The following is an 18410-nucleotide window of genomic DNA, read 5'->3' on the forward strand; positions in this document are numbered from 1 at the left end:
ATTTACTGGCATTATTGGGAGGTGATGGGAAAAGGAAGTGGGGCCTAGTTGAAGGAAGTACATTTGACCTGGGGGCTATATCTGGTCTCCAGCCTCTTCCCCTCTGGTTTTCTCACCTTCTCTACTTTATGGCCTCTATGAGGTGATCAGCTTGTCTCTACCAAACTCTTCTACAACAATGGCTTGCCAATGGAACTTGCCAACCGTAGACTGACCCTTTGAGCATGGACTGAAACCATGAGCAAAAATAAACCTTTCTCCCTTTAAGTTGACTTTCTCAGGTATTTTGTCATAGTGATGGAAGGCTAGCACACGTGTCTGTATTCCTATTCGCCATTCCTGGGATTGCCTCTATTTGCACTTAAATGCCAGGTGTTTTCCTTGGAGGGAAATCCCATACCTAGATTAGTGCTAAGCATACATACCAGGCAGCATGGCTTTTTTTTAGTCAGATAGACCTGTTTTCAAATTCTCACCAGTGATATTGAATAATATAATTTCTCTAAGGCTATTTCTTCATCTATGAAATGGAATAACAGCACTGACTTCCTAAGTCTGGTGATAAAGAAAAAAATCTGAAAATGTATGTGAAGTGTTGTGTAAAGTAGATTACACATAGTAAGAGCTTAATAAACGTTGGCTTAATATATTAATATAGTATTTATAAGACTATGTACCTGACATAGCCTAAGTTAGAGGGTAAAGCTGTTTTCTACCCTGAAGTGAGTACCAAAGCAGGTCGATTTGGTAGATGTGCTTTGGAGACTGTGATTCTGGTAAATACCTATGACTTAGTAATATTAGTAGCTTAGAGGAAACATTGCCATGAGGAGGGAATTGTTGGCTTGGGAGATAAGCACTTACTCTTAGTCTCAACTGATGGCTGCAGTATTATCAAGAACTTCATATCCGAACCCAGTACACACTTAGATGGCTGTGATTTCATTAGCCTCATTCCTTTACGGCTATGGAGATAGTCGCTGATTTCTTTTTCTTTCTTTCTTTTTTTTTTGTACGAGGGATTGAACTCAGGCCCTGGTGCTCACAAGGAAGGCAGCAGAACCACTGAGCCAAATCCCCCACCCAGATAGTTGCAATCTGGCTTCCCACATGTAGGAAGCATCCTTTCACTTTTGTTATTTTTACAAATTTAATTTGTTATGTCACAGCCTTCCAATTTGGGCTGCCTTCCTCTGTCCCAGTTTAGTCCCTACTCCCAGGCAAGATCGCTTTAATTTTTGGTCATAGTAAAGAGAAATTGACACACTGAAAGACTGAAGCAGATTAAGCTTTCATTCATTCTCTCATCGCAATGAATTACAGCACGAGATTTCATCTGCAGTGTTTCAGCCTTTCAAACAGTCTTCACTGTAGGTAGAAATTGAGGGCCCATGGTGATTTCCCACCGGTCACCGTTTACCTTTATACACGAATAGACAAATTGCTTCTCAGTGAGGGTAGAGAGATACATACATCCAAGCTAATGTGATTTTTTAGAAAAAACTTTTATGGGGAAGTAGTATAACAGGTAGAAGGGACTGACCCGGTGACTTAGCACACCTGGAGTTAGAACAACCGTCACAGCCTGTTCACCTCATCTGCTTACTTCAGGAAAGACAGATCTGGGTGGTCTGGAGGGCAGAATTCATATATGATTGATTTGTACATGTCCAGAAACCAGCATAGTTCCTGGCTGGAGTTGTCATTTTTAGGAAAACAAATAAAGAAACAAATCATGAAAAAGTTTGTTGCTTATCTGAAATGCAAATTCAGCAGGCTGTCTTGTATTATATCTGGCAACCAGGGATTGAACTTGGGTCCTTGAGCTTACAAGGCAGGTGGCAGAACCACTGAGTTAAATCCCTGGCTCCTGGCAACCATATTCTTGGCACATGGCTAATCTCTCTCTCTCTCTCTCTCTCTCTCTCTCTCTCTCCATATATATATATACATATATACACACACACACTTATTTTTGTACTGGGGATTGAACTCAGGACCTTGCACTTTAGAGGCAGGTGTGGCCACTGAGCTACATCCCCGCCTCAATAAATATTGATGAATAAGAAAAGGAATGAATGACAGTAGCACCAAAAAAATGGAGCAATGAATTGGTGAAAACTTGATTGACCAGGTAAAAGATACTCATAAAAATTAGCCCTCACAATCACCACGCATCAAAACTGTGCCTGGGTCACATTCTTCCTTTTAAAATGTAATGGTCCGGTCTGGCTTTGAGTTGAGATATGCTTTCAGTTCAGGTTCTGGTAGGCACTTTACTCAGTATTCACATGGGAAGAATGCGAATATCCTGGTAACACAGGTGTTTTGTTCCGACCGTTTTACATCTCAATTCCACACGTTTCTGATTTCATATGTTTATTAGTATGTACCAGTTGTACAAGAAAACTGACTTTGAATGGTGTGTCTGGTTCAGGGACTCTGAAGCACAATCATCTCTGTATCTTCCTTTAAAATTGCCAAAATTGACTGCGCTTTTATTCCAGCCGAACCCTGGGGTTTTGGGTAAAGTCATTCACCTTGATTAAACCATCAGGACCAATTCTGGTTGGGAAAATAGATATTTGGGAATAGTTCATCTAGCAATCTCAAGAAAGACAATATATAAATGACTCACTCCACATTAATTTTGCTGTTGTTCCTGCCCCTCACCTTTTTTTCTTATCTGTTGACTACCTGTACCCCTACCCATTCCTTCTTCTCCTTCCTCATCCTTTTCTCAAATCTGGCAGAGCCCGAAGAACCTTGCAGCCTTGCTATGGCCCAGACTTCTGGATCCCACATGCAGAGTCTCCAATTCAGTGGGTCCAAGGTACAGCCTGGGATTCTGCATTTCTCCCATGGTTGCAGGTTCTACTGCTTCTACTGCTGCTGGCCTCAGCCTTCTGAGAATCACTGTCCTATCTATAATATTTCTTTCCTTTCCCCTTCATCTTGTTCAGATTTTTTCTTTCTTTTTGTTGAAATAGAGTCTTGCTGTGCAGTTCAGGCTGGCCTTGAACTTTCTATGTAGTCCGGGTTGGCCTCAAACTCGCACTATCCTTCTGTCTCAGCCTCTCATGTGCTGGGATTACAGGCATGCACCACCATGCCAAGCCTTCAGATCATATTTCATGTGTCTCAAAATTCTATGTTCTCAAAACAGTATGATGTACAGATGCTGCTTGATTTACTACGGGGTTATGACCTGATAAACCTATCATAAGTTGAAACTATCATAGGTTGAAAATGCATTTTTAAAAAATTTAGCCATACCAAGGATTGAACCTAGGGGTGCTGTACCACGGAGCTGCATTCCCAGCCCATTTTATTTTTTGTTTTGATATGAAATCTTAGTTTCCAAGGCTGCCCTCAAACTTGTGACTCTCCTGCCTCAGCCTCCTGAGTAGCTGGGTTTACAGGAGTGCACCATCATCCCCTGCTTCAAAAATGCTTTTAATATACCTAAGCTGCTGGAATCATAGCTTAGCAATGTGTACACCGAAGAGGACTGGTTGTTTTCCACCGAGAACATAAGGCTGGTTGACTGAGAGCCACGGCTCACATTGTACTATGTAAATTATTGTACTTACATTGCCAGCCCAGGCAATGATCAAAGTCCAAATTAAAGTGAATTTCTACTAAATGGTAGTGCTTTTGCACCATTGTACTGAAACTGGTGGTGTACAGTCAAGCCACTGTAAGTTGGGGCCAAGTGTCATAGCCTCACTCTAGCTTGGCCTGTTAGGTTATTTTTCCCAGTGCACTCGCACTCCCAACTGGTACAAGCTTACTTACACTTCATGTTCTATGTAGTTTAGCATTCTGCTGACATGGGATGCAGAGATCTCCCCATCCACCTCGGCTATATAGGTGTAGAGAAACTGAAAGGTGCTGAAGGGAATCCGGGGAGGCCCACCAGCATGGTCACAGGATAAAACTTCACATATTATCTTGAGCGTTTTGGCAATGGTCTATAAAACAGGAAGATAAAGTGAGGAGAAAGTCACTCTTCCAGGCTAGATGCCTGAGATCAGTTCAGATATAAGAAAACAAAAATATTGCTGTCATAAAATGAAGTGGTAACGATTTAAGAATCTAGAAAGTTTGACCTTTTTACACTCAAATGTCAACTCATTCTAAAAACATTAAATAGCTACTGGATATCTTTCTTTCCTCTCTTTGTTGGAGGGCTACTTTCAAGGAATTAAATTTATGGACTGCTGTATACTTTAATGTATTTGTTACTTAGAATAACTTCACTCCAGGTGGCTAATTGGTTTTACATTCCATATGATTAGAATTATGTTTGCTTATTATTGCTTTCTGATTTTATCTGTAAAGGATTAAGGTAACTCATCCAGCCTGTAATCCAGGAAGATACTTGGAACAACGGCACAGAAGAGAAGCCTAATGTGCTGAGGAAGGGAGTCCTAGAGGCCGGAAGATGATCCTGAACATCCGGAAGCACAGAAGAGGAGCTGAAGGTAAGAGAAGCCTAATGTGCTGAGGAAGGGAGTCCTAGAGGCCGGAAGATGATCCTGAACATCCGGATTGACTCATTTTCCTTAAACTTATGGATCTATTTAAGTAGAATCATCTCATACATTGAATTATGTAATACTAGCCCTGGTGTTGTCAGGGGGAAATTACCAGATGATGAGTGCCGGAAGTTTTATTATAAGAGTTGCTACAGAAGTAAATGCTTCTTATGGTGAAGGATATGTTCCGAACTGATCCCCCGTCTTTAAACACATCTAGCTTTTGCATACACTTCATGAATGAAGAGAGTCGCGAAATGATGGGATAAAGGCAAGGAATAACTTAAGGAAAATGCTGTTGAGCCCTGAATTAGCAAGGGCAGGTCAGCACATATGTCTTGGTGTTTTACTAAAACTGACGAGGTACAGATTCCATAGACACCCTGCAGGGGTTGGTGAAAAATTAGTCCTGAGTGGTGGACTAGAGCGACCAGGGAACAACCGGCAGCTGCCATGTCTTCCCACAACTTCCCACAACTGGCCAAAGGAGAACTGCTTTGCCCTGGCAGCTGGTGTTGCTGTTCTGCTCTTATCCCCTCCCTGGACACAGTGTCTAGGTCCTTCTTTAGTGGTGGAACCTGTCACCCAGAGGTATAAGTCTGTTTGTCAGGAGGCATATGAGGGTGAAAATAAACTTGGCCCATCTTCCTGGAGTGATATTTTTACTTGATGGCAATGGTAAATCATAGTTGTGTTAATTAGTATTAGTTTCAGCTGAGTTAATATTTAAATTTTACTTCCATTTAGCAAACATACATTAAGAAATAGAATCTCCAGGGTACAATAATTTAAAAATAATAAACCATGCGATGTCAAAGCAGTTGGGTTTACAGCACTCTCCCCAGCCTGTAATGTTCTCCCACAGAAGCATGGAGAAGTGCTATGCCAAGCATCCTCCCTGGCCTTTCTTCCTGGTCTGGAGGACATGGGCGGGGGCCACACATGAGGCTGTCAATGGCTGGGCAGGCAGGAGTGTGGGACCCAAACCTAGGGGCACAGAGGGACACAGTGGGAGAGAAATGAGCCCTGCTGACACCTTGATCTAACCCCCCCACACACTGTCGGATGGTAAATGGGCGCCATCCAGTGTGTGGTGCCTTTTGAGGCAGCCCTTGCAGACTGTATACAGCAGGTGGTTTCAAACACAGGTACGAGTGTTCAACAACAAGCTTCAATTCTGATGTCTTCATAAGATTTTAAATGTTTTTAAAGATTTAATCAGTTTTGAGTGGAGATCTTTATTCTCTTGCATACATGGAGATCCACTTCACAGAGGTAACTCTAAGCATCTTACGTGTTTCATCTTTAAACCCAAATGTAAAAGCCTCAAAAGACGCATAACCAGCTAACGAAATACAAGTCATTCCTTTAGGTAAACGTGTCTATCCATTCCATGTACAAACTCTTCCTTTTTATTTTTTGTATTCAACTTCTTCTTTCTTTTTTAAAGCCTACAAGGTGTTATTATTGATTGTAAGTATGATATTTAAAAAATTTATATATATTTGCCATACACGATCACATTCATCATAGGAAATGTGTGCCTGAATATAATATATCTTAATCCTTTCTTTTTTGCATTCCTTTCCCTTCCCTTTAACCCTTCTTCCCCTCCCCATTTGCAGAAGGTTTCTTTCCATTTTTTCCTTTGATTCTTTTTTAATCCCTCTTCCCTTCCCATTTAAACATGTTCTTCCTACTCCTCAATATCTATCCTTCATTTTCCTCCTCATTATTATTATTTATTTATTTTTGGTACCGGGATCGAACTCAGGACCTTGCACTTGCGAGGCAGGCGGTGGCACCACTGAGCTAGATCCCTGACCCATTTTGCTCCTTATTTACCCTTGAACTCTTCCTTTCCATTATCAGTCTCAGTGGCGCAGGAGGTGGCATGAGCCAGGCAGCTCTGAGAGGGAGAAGGGACACAGCTCCTCCTGCTGCAGCATTTGGAACAGTTCCTGTCAGAGCAAGAGAGCTTGGCGCTGGAGTTGATGCCTGTTAGCAACTCAAGTGAAAATCCTGCCATTAGAATTTCTACCAGGAGCAAAATGCTTTTCTAAACAGCACCAAGGTCACATTTGCCAGGAATTCCTGGGCTTGTCTCTAAGAATATACAGATTAACTAGATGTCAGGGCTGCCTTAGATGGTGGCGTCCTCATTGCCTTGGCCTGTGGATGACTAATTTATAAACAGCAGAAATGTATCGTCACTGTTCTTGGGGCTGGGAAGTCCATCATCAAGGTGTCATCAGATTGGGCATGTGGTAAGGCCTAATCCTCATAAATAGTTCCTTTACACTGTGTCCTTACATGGGGTAAGGGACAAACAGACTCTCTCTTTTATAAGCACAAGTCCTATTCCTGAGGGCTGCACACTCATGACCAAAGGCCTCACTGCCTAATATCATATCTTGGGACTTAGTTTTCAACAAGCAGATTTGAAAGGGACATAGCTGTTAGACCATAGCACTGACAACCCCATACCTGATTTCCCACTACCCACCAATATGTTGCCAAAGGTATGAGGCAGTGATGGTGAACCTTGTAGAGGCCGAGTGCCCAAACTGCAACCCAAACCCACTTGTCACAAAGTGCCAGCACTGCAATTAAACCTGAATGCTGAGGTTTGAGTTTAGAAAAAACATGATGTCACCCCAGGAGGGCTCTGCAAGCCTGCTGCAGCAAACGGGCCACATAGATTTGCCACACAGGTCTGAGGGCACTGGCTCCCGGATTCACCGGGTACTCTTTATTCACAGGCTAGACCTTCAGGCTGACTCCCCCTTGGGTGTTCTTTGACAAGGATGGCAAGGGCCACAGTCAGCTATCTCAGGATCTCGGGGCACAGTCTTATCCAAAGGTAGGCATGAGACCATCTTGTTGGAAGCAGAGAAGGGAGAATAGAATTACAGCCTGTTAGAAGTGAGAGAATCTCGGTGCAACACAACCTCCAGTGTTAGAAGGGAAACAGAAAGTTGCAGTTCAGCCAGATGTGGTGGTTCAAGCCTATAATTCTAGCACTCCTGGAGGCTGAGGCAGGAGGACTGCAAGTTCAAACTTAGCCTGGGCAACTTAGCAATTACAAAAGACCCTCTCAGAAGAGGAAAAAGAAGAAAGAGAAACGGGGAATGGGAAGAAGAGAAGAGCAAGAAAAAGGATAGGAGGGAGGGAGAAAAGGAAAGGAGAGAAGGAGAGCGGAAGGAAGAAAGGAAGCGAGAAAAGCTTTCACCTCACAGCTTCCCCTCCTGATTTTGGAGGCATGTCAGAGAATTACCTGCCGCACAGTGTGCCAAGCTCAGGGGAGGCTGGGCTGAGGCCTCCCACATTCTTGACCACTGTGAGACATGGGGACAGGAATAAGAGACATCTCACAAATGCCGAGGGCTATGAAGTAGACACCAAAGCCAGCAGATGAGAATGACATGGCAGAGACCCCGGGGCTCCTCAGCATCACTTCGAGCTGAGAGGAGCCCTGCTGTGTTGTGACCGATCTCAGAGAAACCAAGCAAGCAGCCAGTGAGTGGCTGAACAGGTAGCTGCGCTGCCATGGAGCCCAGAGGGGCTGGAGAAGAACAAAGGGCCACACCGAGGTTCTAGATCACTCTTTTGCCTAAACACCCAATAGCCACCTTGGAGAGGAGAGAGGGGAGGCACTCTTGGGGAGATAGGGCAGTTCTCCCGTGGGCTGTTCCAGTTGCTACATCAGACAAAATCTACTTTTTTTTTCTCTTACTCCATCTCTTGTGAATGGGATAGATCACGAAGATAAGAATTAACTACAGGGCAAATAAGAAGGCACATGTCCTCCCGCCATCTCTGAATGTCGGATGGACAAATTTGTAGCCTTGTAAGAATTTAATAAGCTCTACCAATATTTTAAGCTTTCCCTTGTGTGGCTTCTCCCAGTCCTTGTGGGTTTTCCACAGAAGTGAGATCAGTCCCGGGCTGACAACTTGTTTGCCCCGCTCCACTCCAACTTCCTCTCCTCTTTGGAGACAGAAATTCACTCATTATGCAATAGTGCTATAAAGGACAAGGAAGAAAAAAAATCCAACCACAAATAGTCTCTGCTTTCCTTCTTTCTAAAAAGATGATGATGATGATGAAGATTGCAGAGGAAGTCCACAGGAAAAGTTGGACTACATTTTTGGGCTAAATTTACTCTGAAATAAAAATGTCAGGTACATGTTTCAGGCATATTTGAGAAGAAAGAAAAGATCATGTTTAGATATGCTAAACAATTAAAAGTATCTTTTTATACCACTTCATTTGAGCATAGGCAATGATTTAATTCTTAAACATGTTATTTCAGGGATTTAAAAAAATCACATTTCTGATCGATTTCCCTTGAAGTTATAACAGTGCTTACCAAGAGTGAGTCTACAGATGACATACCTCAGCTTTCAGTGTATATAAAAACTACTTTCAGCATCTTTTGCTTCAAAACAGGAAAATGGCTTTCCGTTTTGGTAAACAAGACAAATTTGGAAAAGGCATGAATTTGTATGCACACCCTCCATTGACAGTGATGTCATGACTGTAATTCTAGAAATAGTCTCTTCTCTCTTTTCTTGCTTAGAGATAGGCTCCGACTTTTGTGCAAGATTATTTTTATCTGGTGGTTGTTTTCTATAAGGCTGCATCCCTTTCGAAAAGTCTATAGTGGTGATCTTCTAGGTGTCTGGAACCCACAAATAAGCAAGTCCTTATTCCACAGCTGACTCTTGTCATTTTGTTGTTGTTGTTTTTGTTTGTTTGTTTGTTTGTTTTTTTGAGACAGGATCTCACTATGTAGTTGAGACTGCCCTGGAACTCACTATGTATCCCAGGCTGGTCTCGAACTCACAGTGATCCTCCTGCCTCAGCCTCCCGAGTGCTGGGATTACAGGCATGAGCCACCACACCCGGCTGACTCCTGTTTATCCTTAGGAATTATGAAGGAAGGGGAGGGAATGAAAGTAAATAGAAGGTAATGATTGAAATTAATAAGTAATCAAAAAGCCATGCTTTGGCTAACTCCCCAGAGCCTGACAGTAATTCTGCCCCTCTCTTCTTGCTTTTGTGTCTTGCTGACAAGCACGGAATCACTTGATTCTGAGAGTGGAAAACGAGGTACACTCATGATCAGCCCTGGGGCACCATTGCATGTAGATGGATTACCCTTTCAGGTCCAGAGAAAGTTTTTCCTTTAAGGAAAAAAAGAAATAAAAGATAAAGCAAACTTACAACTCCAAGCGAGCTGCAAGCAAGGGCTAAAAACTTCAGCCATTCAATCTCTTCCGTGAAGCGACCCACATTCATCACACTATTAAACAGATCCATCGGGAGATTCAGCACCTTCCACATCTGGGCCAACTCGTCTGCATGGATGATCAGTCTGCCAGCAACCTGCAGGGCGGGGTCAGACACAGTGGAGGGGATGAGGAGTGAAGGGGGGATGCAGCGAGGAGCAGCTCCCAGGCCCAGCCGGGGTTCTTCAGCTTGCACAGTGGAAGTGGAAAGTATGAGGGACGCCAGGGGACTCTGTTTCCCAGTTCTTTTTCAGGGCCTGGTGAAGAACTTGCTGAGACACAGTCTAACATATTTTAGCTCTGGATGTCAGAATTACATATTTATATTACATTTTAACTTATTTCCAATGTGTTTGCAATTTGCTTTATTCCTGTGTTGTCCCTCCCGTTTCGTGGATAAGACAGAGGAAGACAAAACCAACAGGCAGAAGACTTGCCTGAGACCACTAATTAGCAGAGAAGTGTGAATAAGATATTGCTTCTAGACCCCACTGGCTTCTTTGTACAGGACCCTGAGTGCATTCCTCCCATTTTCCCAGGAATGGGGCCCACCGGGGCTTGGCCTGAATGTCTCTTATCGCTTCACCGTAGGCACTTTAGAGTTCTGCCAGTGTTCACTGCACAAGGGATCTAATGGTTTAAAGAAGATGGCAGTGGATGGCTGGTTGTTGGCCAATGATTTTGAGGGCATAGATGCTCCAGTGCAGTGCCCAACACCTTTCCTGGCCCTCTGATTCTGATGAGTTTGCTAAGGCTTTGGGACCAAGGTAGTAGCCAGGTCAATCCTGAATCACCCCAGGCCTCTCTGTCTCAGTCCCCAGTGCAGGGAATGGTGGTGTTCCCCTATATTTCCTTGGAATTAGCCAAACCAAAAACTTTCTCATGCCTCTTTCCTCTTCTATTTACTGGGCAAGTCCCAGGATGTTGTAGCTGCAGAGAGAGTCAAGGACTCCCCTAAAAGCGGTACACTGGCAACTACAGTCTGCCCCTGTCCGAACTGAGAGTGGCCACATATCATAGTCTCGGTCCATCAGAGAGATGCTGCTGAGAGACGGCTATCTTATACTTTTCAGGAGAGAAAGGGCTAGCTTCGCACCAAGCCTCTGACATTCTGCCAGCTTCAGGGGGACCTGCATGGACCCCATGACAGCTCAGCTTCCAGCCTATTCTAAGGGAAGACTGCCTTTTGGTCAAGGTTAAGTGAATGTCAGGACATGTTCAGTGGCCAGCTGACTAGCAGGGAGACAAGGTGGCTTTTGTCCATACCCATATCAACACTACCCTATATTCCCCTCACCCGAGAATGCAGGATCTTTAACAGCTCCGGTGTCAGTTCTGTCCAGTTGGATGAGGTGACTCGCTCAGGCTGCTCTCTCACAGGAGGAATCTGTCCTCGAGCCATGGCCTCAAAATACCTGCAGGAATGAAAGGCAGCCAGGTGGGGAAGTGTCCCACACTCCTGTGGGCTGTGTCTGCTGTAGGAGTTCCCTCTCCTTTTTTGAAGGCGGTGGGTAGAAGAAAGAACATTTATAAGTGTTTAGTTTTTAAGGCACCATATTTAGCTCATTTGTATGGGGGGAAAGCCTGATTGTGTTACTTTCCACTTAAGGAATGGTGAATATGTAGGAAATAAAAAGACCTCTTTTCTCTCCAAGGTGCAGGATAACCAACAAAAGTTGGGCATGCAATTTCCTGGGGCATAGTAGGTCAGATCATTCTCTCCCAGCCATCCTCCCTAAATGTTTTATGTATATATACAAGAGGAGACAAAACTCCTAGGAGATTTTATATGTATACACACACATACACACATATAGATGTATACATATGTATGTGTGTGTTTGGTATCAGGAAGAGAAGCTGCAAGGGAATTGAAGTGACTTGCCTGAGACAGGGGAGAGGCAGGGTTTCTGGCTGGAGGTGGTGAAGCGTGGGCTCCAACAAGGAGGACAGTGCAAGCTGCAAGGGCTCTATTGGACACCCAGGGGACTAAGCAGTTTGGAAAAACTATGTGGTGCAGATGAAGCAAACCCTCCTTTTCTAAATTGTGTATAAACTATGCCTGCTCCTCATTGCTTTGTGGAGTGGATTCTGTCTTGGGTCAATGTGGAGAACAGATCAAAGCCTATGCAGGATTGGTATGAGTTGGAAAGGGGCTCGTCTGCAGCTGGGAGGGGTGCAAGCCACCCACATGTGGGTTGCCAATACTGTATGGCCGGTTCTGCTCTCCATCTGAAGTCTTGGCACCAACTCTCCCGAGTCACAGACTTCTGCCCTTCTCTGCACCACTTTGTCCAGATCCAGACAGTATTAAAAAAATACAGAGGGAATTTTATGAAAGCATATTTCAGGGTCAAGCCACACGATGGAGCTAAACATTGGATACTTCTAAGATACAGAGCAACTGGACCTAAAGCTACGCGAACTGAAACAGTACTTTTCTGTCCCCTCTTGCGAACTTCATTAAAGTGTACCTTTAACAATATGACAACGCTCCAGACGGAATAGTTTGGGGGTAGGTGTGGGAGCAGTGACACCTGGAGTGCCATATGGACCTCAGGCTTTGCAACCAGACTTGGGGGACACCAGCCACACCACAGCAGCTCACTTTGCAGAGGTGACTTTCCAGGTGGAGAGCGACACTCAGTGTTCTCCAAACATCTTAGGACTTTTTAGTGGAACTAGTTAGAGAACACGGAAATGAAACCACAGTAGTGGATTTAGTCCTTTGGGATACTGAGTTGCCTTTTGCAAGTGAACAATTTCATAGTTATAAATGTAGCAGATCTGTGTGTCATGCATGCTTACCACAGTACAAATAAATGTATGTCCTGCTGGTACCTGGTAGGTAGCTTCTTCACTGACTGCACATATGTGGGAAAATTCCTGCGTGTGCTGAATTAAATACATATCTTTTCTTGGAAATACACTGTAAAGTTTTATCTTGTAAAATGCTGTAAGTTTGTAAGTCACATAAATGATGTGGTAAATGCTTTTCATGTCAGAGTAGTATGGAGTGTGTTCTTGGGTCATACTCTTTTTTTCATTGTAGTTACAGTACAAACTGATTTTTCACAGATGCCTAAAAAATTTACAGCACACCACACGATATGGGAACAAACAAGGTAACAACAGTGGGATGTTTTTTCCTATAAATGTCAAGGACAATATCAAGAAATGTCATTTTTCTTACTATAATACAATAGCACGAGAAAAACAAAATGCAATTTTGAACTATTGTGTAGTAGTATAAAACAAAGCCTGCATGATTATGTTCCCCAAAATTAGTCTTCTGATGTTAAAGTCCAATCTTAGAGATGATACAAAAAAATTCAGACTGGAAAAACCAAACAGCATTCGTTACTAGGCCAAGCAGATCCACTTATGCCCGTTTTTATGGCACCACCGGCTTATTTTCCTTCCATTCTAGAAGCTGTCTTCTGCCAGGCCGGGAGCACCTCGGCCCTGGCCCTTAAACTCCGGAAGGCCCTCTGGACAAGAATTTGGTGATTTCTGAAAGTACCTTGTCCCGTCCACTCCATACACCCTGATCAGCCTGAGTACACGGTCCCTTCCCCAAGCCTCAGGGTCCCCCTTCCCTGCGTCCTTCCTCCAGGCCCGTGTAGCACTACCAAGGAGGTACTCATGCAGCAGTAAAAACTGCCCCAGAAAGGCCCAGCAGGTGTAGTTAGCTCCCCTCTCCCGCCTGCAGCCCTGGCTGCCCACTGTCTAGCAGCGAGTTTGTCTAGGAAGCAATTTCATAGATGACAGACTTTCTGCGTAAATCTGCCTCGGGGAAGGCAGCAGCTACTGTGCCAGCTCCATCGACTGTGCAGCCTCTAGGGGCTTTGGGAAAGGGGACCCCTGTGCTCCAGAAATGCTGTCTATAGCCATGCCTGAGCCCCTAGGTCCTCAGCCGCCTCCTCCAGAATCCCATGTGACTGTGCATCCTTTTGTTAAGAGAGCAGATCCGTTCAAAGAAACACTTAAAAAATAATTTTCCAGAAGACAAGATACACAGCGTCTTTGGTCGAGGGTAAGGGTGAGCTTCACAGCCTTGGAGGAAGGTGTCCCAGGAAGGAGGGGGTCACATTGGAGGCATCCCACCCCCCACACACCCGCGGGCTAGAGCCGGCTCCCCCGGGTGCACCGCTGCCATCTAGCGGTGAGACAAGAGATCGAGGTTCACGTTTAAATCAAGGAAAGGCAAGTTAAAACGCAGCCCAGACCGCCAAGGCTCTCTTGCCACTGAAACGCAGAGACAGAAGCAGGGATGGGGTGAGTGGGAGTGTGCTGGAATCTCCTGGTAATCTAACTCTTGTTGTTTGTCCTGGACACTTGGCTTGTAGCCCTGGCATCCTGTCGCTTAGTTTGGCTTACTTAAGGGAGGGCTTCCCGTCCTCAGTCTGATGGATTTACGTGTGAATTTTAAATCATTAAGCAACAAGAAAGCTGGAAAAAAAATCACAAAGATTATGCTGCTCAGCTCGGACTACCGATCTGCAGCCTACCCTCCGAGGGCGCAGGAGGTGGGAAAGGGACACATACTCGGCACCCCACTGGATGAGGTCCTGGGGCTGCGTCCGGATGGCGGCTTTGGTGAACTGCTTGAGCAGTTCAGGCAGCTCTGGGGGAATGCAGACCTGTCTGTCCATCATAGGCGTTGATTGCTTGACCTGTGCGTAGGAGAAGAAAAAAAAAATGCAATAAAATGAGACTGAATCAGAAGAGAAAGACACCATTCCTGAGCAGGATGTCACCCTGCCTCGGATACTTTCATTTTGGGGGCACCACTACCCAATACCAGAGGTGATCTTTGTTGTAAATGCTTTTGTCCTTTAGATAAAAAAGCATACAGAGCATTAAAAAGTAGAGAACAATAGAAGTAAAAAAATTTTCCTATGATATTACCCACAAAGAGTGGACGTTTTCTTCCAATTTATTTCAAAATGTGTATAAATGGGGAGTGCGATTACACAAAACAGCCCATTTACTCAACAGTACTTTCTGAGCATCTTTCCTCACTGCTTTAACTCCAAATAGCTGGATAGAAGTTGTAGTGATAATCACTCTGTGAATCTTCTGTGACTTGTCATTAGGTTATTTCCAAATTAAATTTTTTTGGTGCCGGGGATTGAATTCGGGTCCTTGTGCTTTCAAGGCAGGCCACCAAGCCGCTGAGCTAAATCCCTGGCCCTTAAAAATAATTTTTAAACAGCTGTTTGTTGGTCAGCTCTTTATAAATACCCGCATGTTTTGATATACTCTAATTGTAAGAGAGAGAAAAAAACATTTTCACATAAGAAGTTCTAGGACATATTGAAAGAAATGACAAAAAACTTGTAGATGGTATACAATTCCATGCACAAAGAGATAACAGATTAAATGATTTTGTCTGTTTTTATTAGAGAAAAGGACAGACTGCTGATAATATTGCACCTAGACAAAAGAAAAATCTCAGTAAACATACCTTTCAAATTGTCTAGCTGAGTTTATAATAAAATGAGAAAACTCTTCAAGTGCCAGATAACATAAGGCAAGATCCAGAGCGGTGAGCAAATGACTAAATTCAGGTTGAAATGGGGACAAATGCAGATGCCCAGAACTGGAAACTTTGAGATGAAGTGCTAGGCAAGGAGAGACGCGACCCAGGCTTGGCTCACAAGAGGCGAATCACTGAACTAAAGGATTCTGTCCCGTTCCAGCCGGCACTGGAGACTTTCCAAGGACTACATTTTCTGTGTGAAAATGCAGGCTGCAAACATCTGCCTTCAGGTACGCGAAGCAACAGAGAATCTTCTCCATTGCTGCTTCTTTTGGGGGAAAAATAGTCCTCCAAGAGCATACAGCTACAGCATAAGTTTAGATTTATACCAATGGCTGCCTCCTTAGGAAGTCCTAAGATGAGTAGCTAATATGGCCTGATGGTTGCAAAAACTCTACGTAAATGAAAAGATAGTCCAAACCTAATCAAGGAAGTTTCTATGACAAGAATAGCAATGATGACATTTGGTCAACTAATACAGAACAAACTCAAGCTTTTACTTCCCCCGATTGCCTTTTCTAATGACTTTTATATGAACACTCTAAATTTGGGACTAGCTAGTGTGTTTTCCATACATATTATCTTTTTTCAATGCTCAGTTGTTCTTTAAACGTTTGCATTTTTCTCTTCTTACCATTCTATTGTTCCTCTGAAAATCTTACATTACACCTATTAATTTCTTGCAAGTACTATACTGGGTATCATGATATTCTGTATACATTTTCCCTTTTAATACTCAAAATATCCCCATGTGTTTGTTTGTTTTTGGGTACCTGGGATCGAACTCAGGACTTTGCACTTGTGAGGCAGGCAGCAGAACCACTGAGCTAAATCCCCGGCCCTCCCATGTGGTAGATTTTATTATCATCATTTTACAGACGATGAGGCCAAGAAAGGGAACCAAATTTTTGCAATGCCATGTAACTAATCAGCAGCAGTGGCAGAACTGGAGCACATACAGGGTCTGATGAAGGAGGTGGCCCGTTAGACGTGACTGTCCTTTACTTCTGGGGCTCTCTCCTCTGACGATGTACACAATCCTCGTGTTCATTTTCCTCAGCACTGCTTATCTGCTTCCTTCCATGACACTTTCTCCTGCCAAGCAAGAGTCAGCAATCTTCCCCAAAGTGTCTTCAGCACCTGGGCTCTTGTCTTTCCATTGCTCTTCTTGGGGAGCTCACATGCTCCTCGTGGCTTCATCTACCACAAAACTGTGTTGATTAGACTTGGTGGTCCATCCACTTCATACTTCTCATTGCTTCCAGGATGGTCACCTGCTGGGATTCATTGCTGCCCATCTCCCAACTATGTCCTCCACCCAAATTCTTTTTCTTCTTTCCCTCCCCCTTCCTTCCTTTCTTCCTTCTTTCTGCCTTTTCCCCTCTCTTCTCTCCTCATTCTCTCTTCATCATTTCTTTTCTCCTCCCTCTCCTCTCCTTTCTTCTTTCTCCTTCTCCCTCTCTCCTCCTTCTTCTCCTTTTTATTTTCTCTTCCTCTTTCTTTCTTTATTTTCACTCCTCTCCTCCCCCCACTCCCTTCTCCTATCCCTCTCCCCTCAGAAAGAAACCCAGGGCTTTGTGCATGCTAGGCAAGCACTCTACCCCTGAGCTACAGTCCCAACACCCCAAATTCTTTTCTGCACACACCACCACCATTATTCCAGCCCTCTGGCTGCAAAGCTCTGCAATCATCCATTCTCTCCTACTGGTTGAATCTCACTAAATCCCATCGATACTGCCTTTGAAATGTGTCTCCCTTTCATTCCAATGTCTGGTTCAGCCCCTTATCACCCACTGTGTGGCCAACTGACTAGCATCCCTCTCTCAGGTCCTTCTCTGGTCCAGCCTGTCCAGGGCAGCCAGATATGTCATATCTACTACTTTAATAGACCAGAGAGCCCCGCTCAGAAAACAGTAATCATCCTGACATTCAAAGGTCTCTCTATTATTTGTGCACATAATTTTACTCTACAATTTCTTATGATTAGCTATCAACACAAACTTCCAATGCAGTCCACTGTGGCTACTTTCCAGGACAGTGCATGTCCACAACTTTCTCCTGCACCGAGAACACTACTTCACTCTGCGTGTCCTCTTTCCCTCAGTAGGTTGCTATTATTTGAAGTGTCCCTGCCCTTCTTTCATCTCTTCAAGCCCTACACATCATCGGGGTTCATTTAAGCCCATATTGTGCTTTCCTTAGAAACTTGAGTGGCATCAAATGTTGTCTGTAGTAAACATTTTTACCATTGACTTCTGTTCTGCCTTTGATTGCTCTCTAAAGCCCAGCTCACTTCAGGGGCCCCAGGGGAATGGGTTACAGCTGTGCCGTGAGAGACTTATGCCTGTAAAGTTTTTATAGTTATGCAGAACTTACAATCATTTTAAAGCCATTCACAGATTTACAACAGTTGAAATTATATGTGAATATTCTTTGGCACAGTTGGTAAACTTCCGGATTTCAGTTCTTATGGATTTTATGCTCAGGTTTTATGTATGACACCTGTCATCTGTTCCTATAGGACATTGCCTTTCATCCATTCCATTAAACTCTTGCCTGTAAGTCCGATTATTGCAATGTATTTATTAACCATTATCATCTTTACTCATACGTGCTTAAAATGTAATTGTTCCTTTGATCTAATTTGCTACTGCTTTTCACATTATTTTACCAAGTAGATGATCTGCTCTCATCATCATCACTACCATCATCACTTGTCTCTACTAAAAAATATTTTTGTTCATTTCTTTCAGTTGTGACTTGATTATGCCTTTATTGGTGGCTTCTGAGATTACAGATATCCAAAATCTTTTGGGATTTTTATAATGACTTGCTTGTTTATAGAAATAAAAACAATGTTTTCTTCTAAAAACAAATAACAATGGGAATAATTCCACTGATCAACGAAGGACACTTCAGGACTTTACTCTCTTGTAAATCCATTTTTCAAAAATATTTTAATTACATAGCACTTGAAAGAAGAAATACCATGTTGAAAGTTTGGCATTTAATTAAATATTTCCCAAAGTA

The 18410-nt window shown here is 43.5% G+C and overlaps 1 protein-coding gene across 3 annotated transcripts in view; it reads right to left on the reverse strand.

Annotated features, from left to right (window-relative positions):
* Nucleotides 1-2372: 2372 nt before the first annotated feature.
* The window catches only part of Ropn1 (rhophilin associated tail protein 1), a 29051-nt gene continuing 13013 nt past the window's right edge, over nucleotides 2373-18410 (reverse strand). The window contains exons 3-7 of one of the 3 annotated variants that reach the window (XM_010618140.2): nucleotides 14384-14511; nucleotides 11133-11250; nucleotides 9771-9932; nucleotides 3799-3974; nucleotides 2373-2565 (exon numbers count right to left, since the gene is read on the reverse strand). In XM_010618140.2, coding sequence (XP_010616442.1) covers nucleotides 2499-2565; nucleotides 3799-3974; nucleotides 9771-9932; nucleotides 11133-11250; nucleotides 14384-14493 — 633 coding nt within the window. In that variant the 5' untranslated portion in view covers nucleotides 14494-14511 and the 3' untranslated portion in view covers nucleotides 2373-2498. The remainder of the gene's footprint in view (nucleotides 2566-3798; nucleotides 3975-9770; nucleotides 9933-11132; nucleotides 11251-14383; nucleotides 14512-18410) is intronic. The other 2 variants (XM_010618134.1, XM_010618127.1) reach the window with 2 other exon arrangements.

The sequence above is a fragment of the Fukomys damarensis genome, unplaced genomic scaffold (genome assembly GCF_012274545.1).
Source record: "Fukomys damarensis isolate Sample0158 unplaced genomic scaffold, DMR_v1.0_HiC HiC_scaffold_24, whole genome shotgun sequence".
NCBI classification, from domain to species: Eukaryota; Metazoa; Chordata; class Mammalia; order Rodentia; family Bathyergidae; genus Fukomys; species Fukomys damarensis.